The following is a 22339-nucleotide window of genomic DNA, read 5'->3' as shown; positions in this document are numbered from 1 at the left end:
TTTCACTTAAGCAGAAACCAAATGAGGTGAAAATCCTTCCAAAATGATAGCAGTTTACCAGCCGAAGGAAGACGCTGCCTGACTTTGTTTCAGCTCTTAGAAACCTAGCGCAGCCCCTACCTTGGCAGCCTCCCTCCCCTCCCTGTCTAAAGGTGCTCACAACACCCCACCGCGTGTCCCCTGTGTCCCTCCCCTCGCTGCCCCTACCCACCCTCTTGCATCCTCTGAGGACACACATGCCACTCTATAACCCATATTCTGACAGCCAGCTCCCCAGAGGACCCTGTTCTCTCTACCTGTCTCCCCCAAACACAACTCACTGCCCCTCCTACAGAGCCCAGGCTCTCCAGCCCTGTTCCCAGCCACTTCTGGACCCTCTGTCCCTGGACAAACAAGGACAGTTCCCAACCAGAGTGCCCCCCAACTATGTTTCCCACTCCTCTCTGCACCAGCTTGCCACAGCCAGCCCTGCATGTCCCTCGTGAGCTCCACCATCCCTGCCTGAGCTTTACTCCCTTCCTCTAGGCCAGTGGTCTTACCCAGGGATGATTTTGCCTGCCATGGGAGATGCAGCAATGTCTGTGGTTATTTTGTCATCACAAATGGAGGGGGTGCACTTGGGTAGAGGCCAGGGATCTTGCTAAACTTCTGCAACACACAGGACAGCCCCCCACAACAGGACAGTCCCCTCCTCCAAAATGTCATTGGTGCAGAGTTCATTCGTGCCCTGGGGGAGTAGCCTCATCACTGCAGGGGTCTGCTCAGGATCACAGGGTGGGCTTAGAGCCGGGATGGGAATCAGGGAACCAGAGCACATGATTTCTAGGTAGGTTCTTTCTCCTAGCAAATAATACAACTGCTTGTGTAGCATAGCTATGGGCCAAGCACTACGCCAAGAGCAAAACTGAATTATTTCATTGGATCCTCAAATCAGCCCTAGGAGATAGTACTATTATTGGCCCCATTTTACACATGAGGAAACTGAGGCATGGAGAGATTAATGCACCTTTCTCGAAGTCAACCAGCTAAAAAGCAGCAGACAAAAACCCAGGTCTATCTGAATTCAAAGTCAGCGCTCATAGATTACTTTCTACCCCTCCCCCCTCCCGCCATGTTCCTCTTAATCTCTCATCTGTCAGGCCTTCTACACAACCCCTAGAGCTCCCACCCCATCCCTATTAGAATGAGTGTTCCCTGCAGGTAGGCATTGTATACCTTCCCCAACTGCCTTCCACTCACCCCCCGCCGGCCATCCGAGCAGGCAGCTGCCCATAGCTGGACAGGGCATCGGGAGGGTTGGGCGCTGGGGTGGCCCCACAGGCCCCTCCTGGGATGAGGCAGATCGAGAACCCTCTGCTTCCAAACAGGTGTTGAACATCAGCATGAAGCCTGCAGGGCTGAGACAATGCAGATGTCAATACTGAGCTTTTAAAAGATTCTCCGGGGAAGCCTGGGGAATTCTCCCTCTGCTTTCTCGGCAGCCCCCCGCCTCTCCCACCCCCACACTAGCCTTCCAAAGAGGCTGCTGCCTACACTCCCCAAAATGTGTCATTAAAAATGCACACTTGCCGAGGGAAATCCAGGCTGCCGTGTCTGCTACAAGACAGTGTCGTTTGCTGCAGCTGGGGTGGAGAGGGTTGGCATCAGCGGCAGACAATGGGACCTGCCTGAATCTTGGCCTCAGAGCCAGGGGGTTCCAGGTTGGCCAGACCGTGAAAGGCTGGGACAGCAGAAGCCCCAGCGGTGGTGGGAGGGGCGATGAACCGGGGAGTGCAGACACAAACAAGGCTAAGATCTCCAGAGCAGGGCCTCAGGGATGGAGTTTGCTTGGGTGAGAAAAATGTTTGTCACCTTATGGTCTGGCGTGAGGAAGGAAGAGGGCCTAGGTGCTGGGAACTGGGGCAGAGGAGAGAGGAAAGCAATTGAGAAATGTCTCGGGGAAGCAAGCAGAAGTCGTGGGGTTGGAGGTGGGCGAGGGATCGGGCCAACCTTCCCCCTGTTGGGATGTGGCTTCCTGCTTTCAGTCAAGGAAGGAGAAGATTCGGACCCTGACCTGCTTCCCTTCCATGCAGGTGTGAGGCCTCACTTTCCATTTCTGCCTTTTGGATAATATGCAGTTTCCAGGAAGCTGCAGTCAGACCTGAGAAACGGCTAACCCTGGCTCAGGCCCCCCACTGCTCACAGCCTTTTCCACTGGCCATTTGGGCCCCCTGTGTTTCCCATGTGCCAGGCACTGGGTTCATTCAAGTCCTGGCCTTTTCCAAACTCAGTATGAGAAACGCTAGGACAGGTGTGCGCCGAGATACTGGGACCCTGGGGGTGCAGGAACACGCAATCCATGAAGGTGGGAAGAGGAGGGCTCCGGGAAGCCTCCCCCTTGAAAGTCAACTCTAAGGTGATTCCGGGAGGAATGAAAAGGACTTGCGCAGGTAACGGGGGAGTGGTGCGGTTTTCGCCGAGGCAGCAACCTCAACCGACCAGATTGTTAAGTGTGGCAAGGAAGAGAGAGAAAGTTGGGAGAGGAAGTGGCTGGAGGTTGGGGATGCCCAAGATAGGGTCTAGAGCCCGGAAAAACTTCATCCTGAGGGCTGCAGGATACCATGGGAGGGTCTGAAGTAGTAAGTGATTTGCATTTTACAGAGATCCCTCTGGCAGCTGAGTGAAGGAGTTTCAGGGTGGAGCTGGAGGCAGGAGACTGTAGACTTAGCGTGATGCAGCAGTGGACTAGGGAAGGGATGATGTTGGCCTGGACAAGGGGCAAGCCTTGGGGAAATGGAGGGAGGCAAGAGATGGCAGGTGCTAAGGTTCAAAGGAAAGGGCTAGTGCAAAGTCCCAGCCCGGGAGTATTGAGCAAATAAGAAAGGGAGACTGCCGGAGGTGAGGTGGAGGGAGGTGTGCACTAGTGGGAGAGGGCTTAGGAAGTTTGAATCAGGACCAGCGGGGCTGGAAAATCAAGAGGAATTCAAAAGCTGTTTAGGAGCTGGCATCAGTAAGACTTGGTGATTACTTGACTATAGGAGAGTCCCTGTGTGCTCCAGCTTTGCCATGCTGTGGCCTGGATTTTCCTGGCATCCCACTTAACCTGGGAGGTCTTCCTGGAAGAGCTGGGCAGTGTAGAGAGACAGAGCAGCCACTTGGTAGATAGGTCCCTAGAAGTTGATCCAAGGCAAAGGCACAGCTGGGTCAGAGAGAGCTGGACAGGTCATGTCCAAAGTGCAGTCCCCCAAGGTCATCAGAGACAATATTCCCCATTTTACAGCAAAGGAAACCACCCTATCCAAGGCCATACAGAAAAACAGTGAGCAAGTAGTAGGGACCAGAGCTCGCCTCTCTCAGTGTCCAGGTGAGCAGAGCAAAGGTGGCAGGTACAGGAGAGTGATCCAAGAGGTGATGTCCTGAAGGCTAGAGGCAGGCAGGGCCAAGAGAGAGGCTCTGTGTTCCTGGGGTGCCACGAATGGAGTCAGAGGCTGGCTCAGGACTGGCCCCATGATGGGCCATGGGGATGGGGCAGCCATCATGAAACAGGCCTGCAGGACAGAATCCAGGTGTCCTTAGCCACCTGGTGGGAGAAGGCAAAACTCAGCTCCCTGACTCATCTCTGACCCCAGCCTGTCCTGCTGGAGGGAGGTGGGACTTGCCAGAGCACCCCCATCACTGCTGCCACCCCGGGGCAGCAGAGCGGGGCCAGCCTGGCCTGTCTGGAAGATCCTGGGCTCCTGCGCTGGCTCCTTCTCGGGGCTTTTCCCAGGCCGCCGTGCCCCCTCCTCTCCCACGCACTGTGCTCACCCGCCCAAGGCGCCGGGCGCCTGCTCCACAGCCCATCATTAAACAGCTCCATGTGGGGAGTTGGGGGGTCATCAGGCAAGAGGAAAACATCGCAGTTTTTGTGACCCCAAAGGAGGGGCGGAGGCACTGACTTGGATGGTAGCAATTAGCCCCTGACTGTGGGCTCATGGGATGTTATCAGCACCTCCCACCAGCCAAAGTCTCTGCACTGCAGGCAGCAGGGGAGACAGAGATGCCAGACTAACAGCAGTGCAAGGCCAGGCCGGACTCAAGTCCAGACTGTGCCCAGCCCCAGGGAAAGGTGGCTGGAGCACCAGGACAAGAACTAGGTCTGCTGGGTCTGCTTCTGCTTCCTTGCTGAGCCCTCCTCCCCATCCTGAGTGTAGAGAGGAGTCTGGAGGCAGGAGGGGGCAGCCTGGGCACCCGTGAATCTCCTGGAGTAATGGGCAAATGAGACAGGACAAGCTCAGTGAGAGCCCTGTCCCTCTGGGTTTTGCTGACAGAATGATCGGAGTCTAGGTGACACTGATTGGCAAAACCTGTGAAAGGAGGGGACCCCAGAAAGGGAGCGGGTGTCCTGATTGCACGCTCCTCCATACCGGCCTCTCTCCCAGGCAGAGCTGGCCTTGGCTTCAGAAGGTATGGAGTTGGCCAGCCCTGGGAGTTGACATTCGGGGAAGCGGCTGCACTGGGAGGAGGGGGCCTATAACCTTTAGGTCACTGTGCTGCCTCAGCAGGGTTTCAGATGGAGGCCCTGCCCCTCCCAGTGGGTGAGTCACTCCCACTTACCACTTAGCCGGTTTCTCCCCGGACATCCTGTCCCCTTCTGCCAGTTCCTGGGGTGGGGGTGGGAGCATCCCTGGAAAGCCCTAGAAATGCATCCCGAAGGATATCGATTTCACAGAGGCCCTTATGGGGGAGCCCAGCACCCACCTCAGACACACACGTGCACACAGACCCACTCCCTCTCTGCAATGTGCCGCCACTTTACTCCAGGCCAAGTTGGCTGCCCCTGCCCAGCCACTTCAAGGCCCCCAGGCAGAGTCTCAGGAAAGGAGGGGCTGGGGTGGGCTGGCACAGCCAGGACAAAAGAAGTGGTTTATGCCAGGAAGCCCCGAATCCCCCTCGCCTCACCTAGGTACCCACTTTCACCTACCCCTGAGCCCAGTTCCAGCCTGCTTGGCTAGGAAGAGAGGGGTCTGGGGTTTAAAAGGGCAGGAAGAGAAACTGCTTTAAGTGGGTATGTGGGGAGCGAAGTGTGCCACACCCCGCTGCGTGGGAACCTGTGGCACTGGCCTGCGGATGAGCTCCACGGCAGGCAGGGCCTTGGGGAGCAGGTTTGTCCGCCACAACTGAGGAGCCTTTGTGTTTTGTTGCTGAGCTCAGGCGTTTGCAGGTCTGTGACGTCTCAGGGGGCCGGCCTGAGGCCCGTCATGCTGGCTCAGCACTTCTGGGAAGCGAGGCAGCCTGAACTGCCCAACCTGAGCTCTAGTGGGGAAACTGAGGCACTTGAGAACAAGCCCCAGGGGCATGGGTCCCAGATCCTGGAGCTCATAGGGTGGTCAGGGAGAATATAGGCAGTGCTTGAGGTCAGGAAAAAAAAAAAAAAGACTGATTCTTTTGATATCTGTGGGATGCAAGAGCCCCTCTGCTGAGGGCACAGGTTCTATGGATGCCTCTGCCCTTCACTCCCCACCTCTCTAGCTCTTACTGCTCAGCACATAGCAACCTCCTGCAAGTGCCCACACACACACACACACACACACACACACATACATACATACATACACACACATACCCGGGATCCCCAAAGCCCCTGTTTCTGACCTATCACCTGACACCCAGTCAGGTGACCTGCAGATGCAGTGGCCACCCCAGTATTGTAGCTGGTGTTTGTGCCATTTCTCACAAGGGGCAATGGAGGCCCCAGGGAGTTAGGTTGAGCCAGAGTCTGTTTTTGTGGCAGGGTGGGAAAGCACTGGGCTGGGTGCTGCTATTCTGTGTCCCTGGGCAGGTGACCTAATCCCTCCAGTCGTTGTAAATGATGGATTGCATGGTCCATCAAGCTCCAGTATGCTACCATTTTAGTGGTCCCAGTTCCCACATCTGGGCCAGCCTCTGCTTCTCATGTAAGAGGGAACCTGCGGGGAAGGAGACAGGATGTGTTCTGTGGACCAGCCCTGACTGCTTAGGGAATGAGAGAAAGTCAGCAGGGAACTCCCCAAGCCCTGGACCCTGCCAGTGTCAGGCGTGACATGGTCAACTCAACCCAAGGCCAGGCCTGCTCCTTTCATCTCCTGCAGGGGCTTACAATTGGTTGGGAGACAGTAGACAGGCTAGACACATATGCCAGGAAGTAGAAAATAAAGGGGTACAGGTCAGTGTTACATGTTATTGGGGTATTAATAGAACTGTCAGCTGAGTAGGAAAAGATGACAGTCACAAGGGCGTCCTGGAAGAGGGGCACCTAGTAGCACTCCCTACAGTGTCCAGTATGGAGTAGGTGCTCAGCAAATATTTGTTGAATGAAGTTCCAGGGAGGGAGGCCTGTTGCTTCATAGATGAAAGATGATGGTGATGATGATGATGGAAGCTAGCATCTAATGAGCCTTTCATTTGTCCTAAGTGCTGCTTTCTGAGTTTCCCATGGACTCCCTCTTTTAATCCTTACAGCAGTTTTATAGGGCAGGTATTAACTATTATAATCCCCATCTTACAGATGTGCAACCTGGGTGCAAACTGAGCTACACAGAGGTTAAGTCATTTGGCCAAGGTTGCACAGCTCATCAATGGCAGAGGTGGAATGCAACCCCCTACTGCCTGGCTCCTAACAGCCCCGCCATGCTGCCTGAAAGGGTGGTGACGGAACAGCCCTTCAGAAGGTGGGAGACGCTAGCTCAGCTTTCAGGTTGTCAAGGCTGCAGTGTCTGGAGAAGCTTGGCAAGGAGAGGGGCTGTGCAGTCTTTAAGCCCCTGTTTCTGCTGCCTGTCCCTGGAGCAGGCTGCCTTTTATCAATCCTGGTCCCTTCTCATGGCCCATCTGTTCCAGGATTCTTGCCCCCATCCAGCTCTTTCTCTCTTTCCGGTGGTGATCCCTGCTCCTCTGTTGACTCTAACATTCTAACCCGCCTGTTAGAGTCACCTGGACTCTGCTCCCCTCTGAAAACCTCCCAATCTAAAGAATGAGGGGCCTTCTCCCCAACCCTGAGTCCTTGGACCAAGGCAGGCAGCCCCTGATAAGAGGCTTGGGTTCCCGGTCCCTAAGTCTGGAGTGGAGAAGTGGAGTTTTTAGGCCTTTCCAATCTTCCAGCACCTCCCAACTCCAGAACTCTGGGATCCAGTCCCCACCCTCAATGACCCTAAGCCCCTTGCTCCAAGAGCTGCTTATGCTCACCCCCTGGGTCACCTCCCCTGGCCCTGCTAGCAGTCAGATGTAGCAAAGAGGCAAACACCAAAGTGAGTCTGTACCTGCTCCTTAAAGATCCTCCCTGCCCATCACCAGGGCAAAAATGTCCAGGACGAGGGGCACCCACTTGGTGCCCAGTAAGAGAGAGGCTAGGAACGTCCTTCACTTCCCCACCATGTGGTTGCTTCTGGGAGTGCCGCAGTGGACAGAAAAGAGCAACCTCCACCCCAACATAGACGTGGGCCGCCCCTGCCTGGTGAGGGATTGGTAGATGTAAGGGGGCCTCTGGGGTGCCCGGCCACCTTGCAGCACCCTCCCCACCCCATGCCTGGCCGCTATCAGCCGTCTCCCCTCCTGGCGTTGACACAGCTCTGAGGGTGAGGTCACCACTGAAGACTCAGACAATGAATGTCAGCCTGTGCCCCAGGGACTGTGCCCTGCCTGCCTCCACACCTTCAGGGGATGAGAGGAGACAGGATTGCAGGGGCTCAGAGGGCCGTGTCCCGGTGCGGGTCCACCATGCATGGCACCAATCCATGCACGGCACCAATCCCAAAATGGCTCCTGGAGCCCACACCCCTTCCCTGTGCTCTCACCTGGGGCCCAAGCCCTCCCAACTGGCTTTTCCTGTTCCTAGCTTTGTGTGGCGCAAGTTCCCCAATTATGCCCACATTATCTCAGCCACTGGGCAGCCTCCAGCAGGCTGGGGGAGGGGTGGGGAGCACCCAATTATCCTGCTGGAGAGGGCCTAGGGCTTAGCTGCTTGCCAACTAGCCCGTCAGCAAGAGTGCTGGGCCGTCTGGCCCACTGACCTCACCATGGAACTGTATCTGGAGCGGGGCCACAGCTGCACTGGGCTGCCATCAGACAGTTAGGGCCAGGAAGACCACTGGGACTCGGGAGGCCAGCCTGCTGCCTTACAGAGGAGGAAGATAGGGCTCAGAAAGGGGAGGTGACTGGCCACGGTCCCACTGCCTGCTAAAGGCAGAGGCAGGCTACAGCCCAGCCCTCCCAACTCGTGGCTGGATACTTCTCCCATCGTATTCCCAACCCATGGGGCCTCTGCCCAGGGAGCATCAGCTCCGAAGCACCCCACAGGCTGGCAGAGGGAACAGCTGGAGGAGTGAGGGGTGGGGATAGGCCTGATGGACCCTGAAGGGCTGTGTGGATGTGAATCAGCACAGAGAAGGGGGAACCTCAGGGAAACTTTTAGAACACGGCAGGGCCTGGCCTGGTGAAGCCAAAGATAGACTTATTCCGCAAGCATTTCTTGAGTAGCTACTTTATGCTGAGCACCAGGGATACTGCAGTGACCTAGAGACCTGGCCTGTGGCCTCTCGAGCGGAAGAGAGGGGAGCAACTTACTGCACTGACCATGGGTTTTGGGGCCCTCAGAGGAGCCTGTGTTGCTACAATATCCCCATCACGCTGAGGAGATGAGTGAGCATAAGCCCCAAATTCCCACTCTTGGATCCCAGACTCCCTTGGGGGGTCATTTAGATCCTCCCCCTGCCTTGGGTCAGTACAGGTCCTGGTGTTATTAATGCCATTGATGACGCTCAATAAAGTGAGTGAAGTAAGGCTACAAAGACATGAAGTGTATACAAATGACAGCAAGGACACGGCTTGTGGGGAGTTGCAGGACTCAGGAGAAAGCTGGAGGGTACAGCCTAGTGCTGAGGACAGCTGCCCCACGTTAAGGGAGCTGAGCCAAGTTCAGGGGTAAGGAAGCCCAAAAAAAGGACATTCTAAACACAACCCATGTGGAGACTGGAGGGAATTTCACTCCCTCCTTCTTGCAAATGTCTGCTCTCTTGACTTCCATTGCAATTTGTGTAGTAACAAATATTTACTAGCATCTACTATGTGCCAGATGCTGCGCTGGGCACTGGGGATACAGAGATGGAAAGGACAGACCCTGCCCTTGGAGGAGTTCACAGTCTGGTGGAGAAATCAGATGTGTAACCACCACCTTCCAAGGCAGGAAAGAGCCAAGCTAGAGGTGGCCAAGTTAGCTCTGGTGAGGAAGATCAGGGAAGCTCCCAGGAGGAGGTGGCCTCAGGGGGCCATCCACAGGTGGAGAAGGGGAAGGGCCATCTAGGTGGAGGGAGCTGCCTGGGTAAGAGTCTAGGAATGCTGGGTGGATAGGCTCTGTGCTCCATGGAGGCCGGGACTCAATTGCTCCTTGATATGACCCAAATGCTCACACTAGATCCTGGAATATGTCACTCGGCAAATCGTGGCTGAATAAATGGGAGGAAGAGGGAAGGAAACCGGGAATGTGGCATGTTCTGAGGATGGGCCCAGTCTGGTACGGTGGGAAAGTGTGGCTGATGGAGAGATGTGGACAAGAGGCAGGTGCAAGGAGGTCTTGCCAAGGGAAGGCATTTACATTTGGCTGTGAAGGCCCTGGGGAGCCAGCGGAGGCCTGGCCTTATGCAGTGCCCACTTCCCTCTGCCTAGCTGGGTAAGAGGGGCCCAGCTAGTGCACCCCAGGGGATGGGGACCCAGCTGCGAGGGAGAAGACAGCAGGGGTGGCCATGATGACAGCCACCGTGGGCCTTCGAGCTCATCCAGAGCCTCCTGCCTCTGACGCACCTTCTCTTCCATCACGCCATTTGTTTCCCCCAGTAACCTCGTGAGGTAGAGAGGACTGGATTCTCCACCCCATATAACAGAGGAGGAAACCAAGGCCCAGGAAGACAAAGCAGCCAGTGCATGGCTCCTAGGCTGGGGCTCTGCTCGAAAAGCAACCAAAAATGAGGGTGCAGACGTATGTTTACTAACACAGAGTGATGTTTATAATCTATCCCTAAGTGAAAAAGCAGCTTATGGGATAATATGTACAGCATGATTCTGACTTTTTAAAATAGATAGATGGTTATGTGGATATACACAGATATAAAGTAAAAGGAGATAGATCCTTCAAGATTATCCTGAGCGGAAGGATCATGGGATGTTGTCACTTTCTTCTCATGATTTTTCAGTGTTGCCTAGAGTGTTTTTATAACAAGTAATTAATATTTTTACAATCAGAATAAAAACAATAATGACTGCTATAAAAGACAAGGCCAGAGCACAGGGAACTGTGTGGGTGGGGGGAGGCTGTGCCTGACACTGACCACTTCCTGCCATCCTCCTGGCTAGGCGCCCACTCCCAGGTGGTCCAGGTGAACGACTCCATGTATGGCTTCATCGGCACAGACGTGGTTCTGCACTGCAGCTTTGCCAACCCGCTTCCCAGCGTGAAGATCACCCAGGTCACATGGCAGAAGTCCACCAATGGCTCCAAGCAGAACGTGGCCATCTACAACCCATCCATGGGCGTGTCCGTGCTGGCTCCCTACCGCGAGCGTGTGGAATTCCTGCGGCCCTCCTTCACCGATGGCACTATCCGCCTCTCCCGCCTGGAGCTGGAGGATGAGGGTGTCTACATCTGCGAGTTTGCTACCTTCCCTACGGGCAATCGAGAAAGCCAGCTCAATCTCACGGTGATGGGTAAGCTGCCCTGGGCCCCCTCCCTGTTCATCCAGAGGCCTGTGACCTCAGGGCGTGGCCATCCTCAGGATGCCTCAATGACCCCAGACATCCCCCTTGGGTGGGCATGCTGCCATCATTCTAGGCATGAGGCTTCCAGTCCCTTCTAGCCAGGCCACCCCACAATTCACTAGGGATTAGGGGCAGGGGCTTATCTCTAGACAGTGGGGAACGTGATTCTTCAGGTTGAAGCCCACAAGGCACTGTGCTGGCAGCAGCATCAGACACCACAGTAAGGAAAGGAGCCACCTGCGCTGCTTGCCTTAGACGTGCTGGGACTCCAGGAGGCCTAAGCTCGATGACAGGGATATGACTAGTAGGGCAGGGAGGACATAACGTTAGACATGATGAACTTCCTGCAAGAGGTTCTGGGACAGTCTTTGGTGCAGCACAGCTGAGAGGCAGGGTTGGCCAAGGGGACCTGAAGACAAGGCCTGACGGACGCCACGCCCTTTTGGCTGGTGCATCTTGGACAAGTCAACAGGGCTAGTCCCATCACTCTCTCTGCTTCCTCGCAGCCAAACCCACCAATTGGATAGAGGGTACCCAGGCAGTGCTTCGAGCCAAGAAGGGGCAGGATGACAAGGTCCTGGTGGCCACCTGCACCTCAGCCAATGGGAAGCCTCCCAGTGTGGTATCCTGGGAAACTCGGTTAAAAGGTGAGGCAGAGTACCAGGAGATCCGGAACCCCAATGGCACAGTGACGGTCATCAGCCGCTACCGCCTGGTGCCCAGCAGGGAAGCCCATCAGCAGTCCTTGGCCTGCATCGTCAACTACCACATGGACCGCTTCAAGGAAAGCCTCACTCTCAACGTGCAGTGTGAGCAGGGCTGGCTGCCAGGGGCCTCCTGGGGTGGGCGCCACTGTCCCTCCTCCCTCCTCCTCTCCTTTCTCCTCCCTTTCTTTTTCTGGGGGTGCTTTCTTCTCCCCTCCTGTCTCCCCTATCTCCTCCCTTTGCTCGTTTTCTCTCCTCCTTCCCTGTCCCCCTCCTGTTTCCACTCCCGGGCTCTGTGATCGCCACCCTCCCACCCACACTTCCCTCTCTCCTGTCTGTTTCCATGCCACTGCTCCTTCCATCCCTTCCTGGCTGAAGTTCCCTTGTTCTAAGTCCCGCTCTCCTGACCTCACCCTCTTCAAACATCCCTTGCCCCACAGATGAGCCTGAGGTAACCATTGAGGGGTTTGATGGCAACTGGTACCTGCAGCGGATGGATGTGAAGCTCACCTGCAAAGCTGATGCTAACCCCCCAGCCACTGAGTACCACTGGACCACGTAAGTGCTGCAGGGCTGACCAGTCACCTTGGAAGACAGCTGACTGGACCACGGGTGATGAGGGGCAACCATCCTACCTCCAGGAGCCTTTAGGCAGGGAAGAAATTAGGGTCTGGGCTCAGTAAGAAGCAGGGCCATGAGAGAACAACCCCCACCCCCAACACACACATATACATTACGTCCATGTGTGACAGTGTCAAGGTCAATGGAACAAGCCATTCTGCCAGAGGGGTTTCCCTTGTGATCTGCTTCCCTCCCTCTTCCTAATAAAGAGTTTTGTCATTTTCCTTTGGTGATTCAGCCTGAGTCACTCCCACCCCAACCCCCCAGTATTTATTTTTATCGAGGTGTCCCCAGGGAAGCCGGTGTTCTGGAGCATCTCAGCTCTTTCTTTGTTCCTATTCCTTCTCTCTGGCACCCCCAGATTCTTGGGGAGGAGGCAGCAGCCAGCCTAGAATGCCTGTGCTCATGGAGCACGTGCCCTGTGGCCCACCATCCCCTTCTTGGCCTCACGGTCTTCGCCTTGCCTTGCCTTGCCTTCGCCTTCTCCCCTCCAGCCGGCTCTGACAGCTGGGGCCAAGGCTCTTCCCAGAGAAGAGCTGGATGGAACACACAGAAAGACAGGGACGTGGGGAACCAAGGAGAAGGTTGATATGGGTGGCCAGGAGACAGCTGCCCAGAAGGAGTCTGTCTTCTTTTTCTGGGGAGCAGAGGGCACTGGTATGCCTACCTATGATCCTCCACTTCCTGGAATAAAAAGTGCTTCTGAAGGTGTGAGTGGGCAGAGCCTGCTGGCTGGTTTCAGCTCTGCGGACCCAGGAGCTGCTAGGTTCAACAGAATAGCTTTGTGGCCTTTGAGGGTCAGGAGGAAGGAAGAAGATCCTTTGTCCTTGGCAAATTTGCAAGTCACTTCCCACATGAAAAGGTCCTGTGACATTCCCAGCAAAAACACAAAGTAGTGGAATGGAACATACTTCCTATCTCGTTACCTGAGTGGCTTGTCAAATACAGATTCCCAGGTCTTTGCCCCAGTGGTTCTGCTTCAGGAGATCTGGGGTTAGAACCAAGGCATCTGTATTATTATTATTTTTTTTTTTTTCTTTGAGACGGATTTTCACTCTGTCACCCAGGCTGGAGTGCAATGGCGCAATCTCGGCTCACTGCAACCTCCGCCTCCCAGGTTCAAGCAGTTCTTCTGCCTCACCCTCCCGAGTAACTAGGACTACAGGCGTGCACCACCACGCCCAGCTAATTTTTGTACTTTTAGTAGAGATGGGGTTTCACCATATTGGCCAAGCTGGTCTCAAACTCCTGACCGTGTGATCCGCCTGCCTCGGCCTCCCAAAGTGCTGGGATTACAGGCGTGAGCCACCACACCCGGCTGGCATCTGTATTATTAACCAGCTGCCCAGGAGACCAAGGACCAACAACCATGAGACGTGAATAGAAAGTAGAAAGAGCACTTTACCAGGAGTCCCGAGATTTGGCTGGAGCTCCCATGCTGCTGCCTGCTAGCTGTGGTTCCCTGGCCTTGAACCTCAGGTTTCATCTGTTAAGTGGGACCGGCACCTACCTAGCCTGCCTATATTCCCATATTATGATCAAATATGAAAAGCTGAATAATATAAAACTACCAAGTGAAAGAGATTATTATTATTATTTTTCTTCCTTCAAAGACAGACTCTACCACACAAGCTCAGCAAAAGGTCTAGGGGTCCTGGAGCCAAGTGGGTGACCCAGGAACAGCTTCTTGAGGCTGGAGAGTCATAACCCTACGCTGTGTCTCCCACTTCCCACAGGCTGAATGGCTCTCTCCCCAAGGGTGTGGAGGCCCAGAACAGAACCCTCTTCTTCAAGGGACCCATCAACTACAGCCTGGCAGGGACCTACATCTGTGAGGCCACCAACCCCATCGGCACACGCTCAGGCCAGGTGGAGGTCAATATCACAGGTAGGAAGCTGCATCCTCCCCAGCCTCTCCGCACCCACGGGTTCCTTCGCCACCTGCATCCCTCACCTTTGAGCAATGCCACTGCAGGAAGATTATCTCCTTTTCCTGCTTCTCTAGTTCTCCCTTGAGCTCTGGCCATTGGTTTTGCTTTGCTTTTCTCTTTCTTTCATTTAAGGGTGCAAATGAGACAGTCAGGGTGACCCCCAATCAGAGAGAGGCAGGAGGAAGGCTCCGAGAGGGAAGAAGGAAGTGCTGTTTACAGCAATGCTGTTTTGGGGGCCAACAGAGCCTGCCCGTGGATCTGCCAGCAGAACACGCTGTGGGATGCTGGCGTGGTGGGGATAGGTTTGCAGGTGGAGCTCATCTCCTCCAAGCTCTGCACCTGTGGTCAAGGACCTCTTCATGGGCCAGAAAGTGAGGCTTACCTCAAGCAGGGAGACTGGAGAGAAAGCGAAGATGTAGCCCAAAGCCATAGTGCTTTGTGTGCCCTGCAACTGAGCTTTCCCTGCAGCTTTCTGTCAACTTATCTATCCGGGCAAAGGGAGGACAAGAGCTAGGATGTTCTGAGGAGAGACTTCACCTGGGACGTGAAAGGAGCATGGGCTTGATGTCAGACAGCTGTGACCCTGGACAGGGCCCCCCGCCCCATCTGTAAAACGGGGACAGTACGATGTACCTTGAAGGGCTGTTGTCAGAATTCTACGTGATGTAGGTCAAGCACCTAGCACAGATCAGTCTGTCAATAAATGGCCAATGCTCCGTGATTATTACCCTGACCTCCATCATTATCATTATTATTAATGGAAGCATCAAAACAAGTCCACACAGGGGTAAACTGCCATCACAACTTCACATGGGGAGCATCTTTTACAGTGGACCTGAGCTATCTGCAGGGTGACAAGGTGACCGAGTGTCTTAAAAAAGGAAGTGGTGTCCCACTGTGACTGAGATATAGGAAGTAACATGCTCAGGGACACAGAAGACTGGTCGGCAGTTGCCGGGCTCCGGCCACAAAGCCACTGCACACCTGCAAGCCACGAGGATTCATGAGCTCTGAGCCAGTGTCTCGGGAGTGGGAGACCTCATTTGTGGGTATATTTAGGACACAGCTGCAGAAAGAGCCATGTGAAGTTGTCCAGGGTCTGCGCCTACCTATCCTCAGAGCTGTTCTGTCACGTCTCTCACCCAGGGGCGGGAGTGTGGAGCCACCTGCTGTTGTCTGCAATCTCTGGACTTGGCCCCGAGACTGGTCATAGGAGGAGGAGCATCAGGGTTGGAGCCTGGGGAAAGCTGGGGGGTTTCCACGGGTTGGCAGGTGGAAGGGGCCGGTGTCACACACTTCTCCCCAGCAGGGAAGGTCCAAGTAGAGCTCAAAATGAGCCTCATGGTTACCCAAGCTCCAGCTCTGAGACACTGGGGGAGTCAAGGGGGAGGTGGGAAGGGCAGGGCCTGTGTTCCATGTGGAGTGGCCATAGGGAACATGACCACCCCTCAGGGAGGCACTGTCACATGGGGGACAGCACAGACCTGGCCTGAGTGTTCACACACTGGCTCTTCCTAGCTGTGTGGCCTTGAGCAAGTGCTTCACCTCTCTGAGTCTTGGCTTCCTAACCTCGGATATGGGGATACTCACACTTGTCTCAGGCTTCTTACGATCATGCAGTACTCCCTGCGTGGTGATACCTTCCCCTGATGGTGGGCTATCAACATGTGAGGGGTGTGGGCTGGGGGCAGGAGGGCCGGGCCACCTAGGGTCCCAGCTGGAAGAGGGACACAACATGGCTCTTGCTGGCAGTCCCGTTAGGCAGGAGCCAGGGACGCATGGCACTCACTGAATCATTGATAGGCCCAGGCACTGAGCGGCTGGCCTCTCTCGGAAGGGACTCTCAGCCCCCTCCAGAGGACTCAGGGAGTTGGCCTGAGCCTTCTCAGGGCTGTTTGTTCTTGTGCTCTCAGGCAATTTCCAAGCAGCGGCTGACCTCACCACCCTCCATCCCACGTCGGCCCGTGCCTGCCACATTCTCTGGGGAGCCCACCCCGCAGGGCACAGCCATGCCCTTGCTCTAAGCCCCACTGGTCCAGAGGGAATGCATGAGCGAGAGGGATAAGTGGAAATTTAATTTTTCATTCTGGGCATTCGTTCGGGTAATAACTTTGCCCTGGGCACATCTGGAAAGGGAAATGAGGAGTGACTGGGGCAGGGCAGAAGGTGGGCAGCAGGGGGTGTGCTGGAGGGACACGCATATGCAGAACACGTGTGTGCTGGGCCACTGCACACCTGCGCAGACTCACTTTGGCATGGCTTCTTGGGGACCTGGGCCCCTGAGGAAGGAGCACTGAGTGGTTGCTGGGAGATGAGTGAGTAGGCAGGGCTGGAGGGCGGGATGCCCAGGCCAGGGAAGCATGGGAAGGAAAATGGCTGGAGCAGAGTGGGCAGGGAGGAAGGAGCAAGGCCTTCTCTCTGTTGGCCACAGGGAGTCTCTGAAGGGCTCTCAGCCAGGAAGCACCGTGGCGAGGTGTGTGGGTTAGACTGAGCATTCAGGGGGCTGTGTGGATGGCACCGGGACACCCGTTAGGAGCTGCCACCATGAGTGAGTCCCTAGTGGGAAACAACAGGCCCGGGCTGTGGCTGTGGCGATGGGGGCACCGAGGAGATGGACCGGACAGAATCTGTGTGTGCTTCCGTGGGCCCAGGCCCCAGAGAACCCCTTTCAGAGGCCCTTACACAGAGGAGCAGTTTCATGGGGTGGGCCCAGTGGTCACAAAATGAAGCTCCCTCCCTTCTCCCTCTGGGGTAATGACAAGGTGGGGAGAGGCCCAGGGTGCAGCCTCCACCAGACTGAAAAAAAACAAATGAGGCAGCCTCTGTGCCTGTGGGTGTCGGGAGGAGACAGGCCAGGCCTCTCCAGCTGGGACCCAGCCTCTCGCCATTCCCAAGAGCAGGACAGGGAGGCTGCCAGGGTGTAGGATGTCCATCCCCACCCCCATGCCAGGGTGCAGGGCGTCTGTCCCAACTCACATTTCCAGTGAAGCCCGGGCTCATCCCTTGCGGGTGAGGGTCACAGTCTGCCCATCAGTCCTGGAGTTCTTCAGACCCAGAGTTGCGGGCCTTGAAGGCCAGTGTCCTGGAAGGGAGGCAGGTGTGAGCCTGCAAGTGTGCATGCCCAGCCAGGGTATGGACATGTGTCTCTGGGCATGTAAATGTGAACCAGTGTGAGCAGGCTCCGTCTGCATGCTGAGTGTGCATGTGGGAGCCCGTGACTGTGCCGTGGCAACGTGCCATTCTCTGAGCCAGCGAATGGCAGTGTGTTGGGAGGTCTGAGAAGGCAGCTGCATCCGTGCCTCTGGGAGGATTCGGTTCTCCCCCAGCTTGCCGAGGCCCTGCCTGATGGTCTGACACGAGGCACAGCTGCTGCAGCTGCAGATGGACAGAAGGGCTTCCCAGAGGTGGACCCCAGGCCTCCCCACTCTCCCTGTGGCTGGCTGCACTGCATGCTGGGAGGTGTAGTTCTTGCAGCTTCCAGGCCTAATCTGATGCCGGAGCATTTCCTGCCTGAGGAAGCACCAGGCATTGGTTTTGGAGGCAAACCCAAACATTCTCTTTGACCCCAAACCTCCAGATCCTAGATCCAGACTGTAAGCCCTAACACTTCACTCCACCTCAGATCTATCCAAAGCCCCCAGCACCAGCCCACCCACCTCAGTCAGAGAACCAGGACCCCAAAGGCATGCAGAGCCCCCACTTCCCCACTGTCCTGGCCAGCCAGGGACCCCAGAAGAGAGGTAACAACCCTTCAGGAATAGGGACAAGCTGCTCCCTTTGTAAGAGGATGTGAGGGAGGCTGGCTGGGCCCCTGCCAGCAAACACAAATGACCCTGCGGCCTGGCTCTTCTCTCTCCTCCCAGCTGCGGCCCTTGCAGCTCTGCTCCTGGCACAGAGACAGGAGCTACTGGCTGAGTGTAACAGCTGGAGGGATGGAGGGGGAGGGGAGGACGCTCCACTCCACGCCAGGCAGCCCCTTCTGCTTGCAAATGAGTTAGATCCCCATGCTTCTCCTTGCTTCTCTCCCTCACTCAGTATCCTCACTCGAAAGTCTTTGATGCTGGAAGGTCATCCCAGCCATTCTGCTGCTGCTACACAGGCCCAGCCCTAAACAAAATAACCAGGGTTCTTTGGTCCCAAAAGATCCCCAGGAAAGAGTAAACCTCCTTAGGACTTAAGGAAAAAAGTTGGCTAGGTGTGGTGGCTCACACCTGTAATCCCAGCACTTTGGGAGGCCGAGGTGGGCAGACCATTTGAGATCAGGAGTTTGAGACCAGCCTGGCCAACATTGTGAAACCCCGTCTCTACAAAATATTAGCCGGGTGTGGCAGTGCGTGCCTGTAGTCCCAACTACTCAGGAGGCTGAGGCACAAGAATTGCTTGAGCCTGGGAGGCGGAGGTTGCAGTGAGCCGAGATCGTGCCACTGCACTCCAGCCCAGGTGATGGAGCGAGACTCTGTCTCAAAAAGAAAAAAAAGGACTTAGGAAAAAAAATTAAACAGAAGGCCTGGAGGAGAAAAAAAGCCTAGTGTAATCTGGTCCCAAGCCACCACACCACTCCTCCTGTCACCCACTCCAGAGAAACAAGGTCCCAGTGGGCCCCATGCAGGTTTATTCGAGTCTCTCCTTATAATACTTGCTCTGCCTAGAACAAGGCTTATCTCTAAGACATAATCTTGCCATTGTAGAATTCATTCTGTCGTTCAACAGATATTTCTTGAACATTGGCCACATGACAAGCAGTCTAGGTGCTTGGTATAAATCCATGAGCAAAACAGACAAAAAGTCCCTATCCTTGTGGAGCTTACATTTTCGCATAGGAGGAAAGACAATAGATAAAATACATTTTTAAAAAATATGTAGGCTGGATGCGGTGGCTCACACCTGTAATCCCAGCACTTTGGGAGGCTGAGGCGGGTGGATCATCTGAGGTCAGGAGTTTGAGATCAGCCTGGCCAACATGGTGAAACCCCCGTCTCTACTGAAATTACAAAAATTAGCCAGGCATGGTGGCACATGCCTGTAATCCCAGCTACTCAGGAGGCTGAGGCAGGAGAATCGCTTGAACCCGGGAGGCGGAGGTTGCAGTGAGCCAAGATGGTGCCACTGCGCTCCAGCCTGGGCGACAGAGCAAGACTCCGTCTCAAAAAACAAACAAAAAAAAGTAGTTATTTTGAAGGTGACATTGAGGAGGAAAAAAAAGACAGTAAGGGGATCCCAAGTGCTGGGGACCACACAGGTGGAGTGGGCTTATGAGCTGCAGTTTTAAATAGGGTAGTTGGGGAAGGTCTTGATGAGAAGGGGCTATTTGAGCTGTGTCCCAAAGAGGGTAAAGGAGTGAACCTGGGACCCCTGGGGAAGTGGCTTCCAGGGGGCAGGGCAGCCCGTGCAGTGTGTGCCAGGAGTGGGGCAAGCCTGCAGGAAAGCGGGAACAGATGACTTCAGAGGTGGGGCGGGGCGTAGGGCACGCAGAGCATGTTAAGGCTCTAGGGAGAGTCATTGGAGGGCTCTGAGCAGATATGACTTACACTTCAACAGGATTTGTCTGGCTGCTGTGTGGAAAACAGTCCGCAGAGGGAAAGGGTGGAATCAGGAAAGGTTAGGCAGCTATTGCAATCAATAATCCAGATGAAAGATGAGAGTATCTTGGATCAGGGTGGTAGTGATGGAGACAGTGAGAAGAGATCAGGTTCAAGGTGCATTTTTTTTTTTTTTTTGAGACGGAGTCTTGCACTGTTGCCCAGGCTGGAGTGCAATGGCACAAACTTGGCTCACTGCAACCTCCACCTCCCAGGCTCAAGCAATTCTCCTGCCTCAGCCTCCCAAGTAGCTGGGATTACAGGCACCCATCACTACACCTGGCTAATTTTTGTATTTTTAGTAGAGACGAGGTTTCACCATGTTGGTCAGGCTGGTCTTGAACTCCTGACCTTAGGTGATCCATCCGCCTCGGCCTCCCAAAGTGCTGGGATTACAGGCATGAGCCACTGTGCCCAGCCTGCATTTTCAATTATAACTTACAAACTAGTTGGGACACCAGTCATTCCTGTGAAACAGATAAGACCGTACACTCTACCATACTGCAATGATGTGGCTTGAGAGGTCCAGAAAATTCAACCTAGTTGAGGAAAATGTAGGAGAGCTTTATTTTTTATTGGGTCTCTGCTGTTGAAGAAAGCACAAAAGTAACAATAGTGAGCTTATAGACTACTGCAACACACTGAAATGAGTCAATCCCAAATGATCATGAGGCTGCCACTTCCTCAAACCCTGTCCTCATTCCTGCAGAAGAGAAGAACTTTAGCCATTTGAAAACTGGCAGAAGGACCAGAGCCAGCCATGGTAACTTCTAATTTGCATTTATTTGCAATTTATACAGGCTTTACTATGCTATGTCAGTATGTGATTAATGGAATGACCTTAGCAATTGTCGCAACCAGAATGAGAGGTGCAGACCATTAGTACATAAAAATTCGAAAGAGGAAAAGATCACGGTAAACTGGAGAAGAGAAGGCTCCTGAAGAAGGGGCTGGAGAAGTGCAATCAGTGGGGAGGGAGGATGAGGAAAGGCACTCATGGCGGGGCAAACTGCATGTGTAAAGGCTTGCAGTAAGGAATCAACTTGGATAACAAGGACAGCAAGGAAGTTGAGTTGACCAAACCCAAGATACGGTTGCATGATGGAAGCTTTGAAGGCCAGACTGCACAGCCCAACAGGCAGTTGGGGAGCCATTGCTGGTCTTTGAGAAAGCGAGTGGTTGTGTCTACACAGTGAAGATTAACCTGGTGACTGCGGGTGGGGTGATTCAAGGCAGGCAGAGGCAAAAGGAAAGTGGGAGATTTAGGAATCGACCACAGCAGTAAAACCTGGCATAAGTTCCATGGTGGTGACAGTGGCGACAGGAAGTTATATCGAATGGAGAGGGTTTAGAAGGAAGATGGCAAACCAGGTTGGTACAGATAGGTTTTGAAGTGGTGGTGAGAATTCCAGATGAGGATGTGCTAGAGGTCAGTTTTTCTAATGTGTCCACCTAGATATCAGTTATGTGAGACTGTCTTGGAGGCAGGAGGTATGGGGTTCATGTTCCAGTATGTTGGGAAACATGGCATTTGACATGTCCCTCTAATAGTTCACAGTGTGCACGAGAAGGTAACAGGCTCTGATGCTTTTGTCTAAGCCAACATTTCGACCCCCCTATTTTTGCTGACCCTTTGAGCCAATGGTTTGAGATTCCATGGGCCACAGTTTGGGAGATGCTGTGGAGATATAGTCCCAGAGTTGGGCGAGAACTATGTACCCTAAATAATTTGGACAGCCAGCAGGATAAGGGTGACTCCGGAAGTTGATACTAGCCTGTCACTAGGAAAGAAAGCAGAGGGTCAAGGCTGAGGGTCCCAGGACAAAGCGTCCAGCGAGACAGCTGGAACAGAGAAAAGGAGCAACACAGCTAGAGATAGCACTCAGAGAGGAAAGCCGAGAACCACGGAATCTTGTATGGGAAGGCAAGGGACATGTTTCAGAAAAATGGCAGCTCCCTCCATCTGGATGCCTCCTTATCCTCCTGGCCTCTCCAAGTCCGGCCTCCTCCAAGAAGGCTTCTCTAATGCCAAGACACACCACCCCGTTCCCCTGCACCCTGCACTTCCCTGCCAGTTCCCTTGACATCTGCATGTGCTGTCTCTGAGTATCCTTTGCTTCCCCGGGGAGGCTCTGAGTTTCTCATATCCCGTGACTAGCAGGATAGATGCTAAGTATGTTTGCTGATGGGAGGGATGGATGAAGAGAGGAAGGCAGGTGTAGACAGGAGAGATCATTCAGATCTGGGTGAGAACCGGGGAGGGGGGCAGGCAGGCTGAGTACAGAGGAGGCTAGGTTCTTCCCACCTGCCTCTGGGGTACCCCGGTGGAGGCTGCTCCCATCTCATGGGGAGCAGTTGTGGGGCCCTTTTGAGGGCGGTAAACAGATGGGACCTGGTGAGCCGGGAGATGCTTGAGGTTCCAGGGAGGCTGCTGCGGAGACAGGCGGTCAGGACAAAGATCCCGTGAATATGTACTGGGCAGCTGCTGGCTGACCTGCACCAAGGATGGTGGTGGCAGGTGGGGAGCGGGGTCCTCCATGGCGGTGCTCCTCTGCCAGTGCCCACGTGTATAGGAGCCCCTGGGCGGTCCCGGCTCAGCCGCGTGACCTTGGATGAGTGAGTGGCCTCCCCTTCCTTGGGCCCTGTGTTTTCGTCAGCCCTTCCCGCCCAAATTCCTGGAAGGCCTTTCCTCTTTCCTAGAATCTCCACCCTGCTGCAGCCTGCCGAGTGGGACAGCACCCCACACACGCCCCAGGAGGAGGGA

The 22339-nt window shown here is 54.7% G+C and overlaps 1 protein-coding gene across 3 annotated transcripts in view; it reads left to right on the top strand.

The window, feature by feature from the left end:
* The window catches only part of NECTIN1 (nectin cell adhesion molecule 1), a 92602-nt gene that overhangs the window by 40140 nt on the left and 30123 nt on the right, over positions 1-22339 (top strand). For 2 of the 3 annotated variants that reach the window (XM_055094991.2, XM_003819987.5), the window contains exons 2-5: positions 10339-10689; positions 11247-11549; positions 11885-12002; positions 13802-13953. In XM_055094991.2, the coding sequence (XP_054950966.1) occupies positions 10339-10689; positions 11247-11549; positions 11885-12002; positions 13802-13953 (924 nt within the window). Of the gene's footprint in view, positions 1-10338; positions 10690-11246; positions 11550-11884; positions 12003-13801; positions 13954-14464; positions 14725-22339 lie in introns of those variants that run through there. The other variant, XM_057299269.2, reaches the window with a different exon arrangement.

The sequence above is a fragment of the Pan paniscus genome, chromosome 9 (assembly GCF_029289425.2).
Source record: "Pan paniscus chromosome 9, NHGRI_mPanPan1-v2.0_pri, whole genome shotgun sequence".
In the NCBI taxonomy this organism is placed as follows: domain Eukaryota; kingdom Metazoa; phylum Chordata; class Mammalia; order Primates; family Hominidae; genus Pan; species Pan paniscus.
Note: the sequence above shows the minus strand (reverse complement) of the source record. Positions and strands in the feature narration are given on the sequence as shown.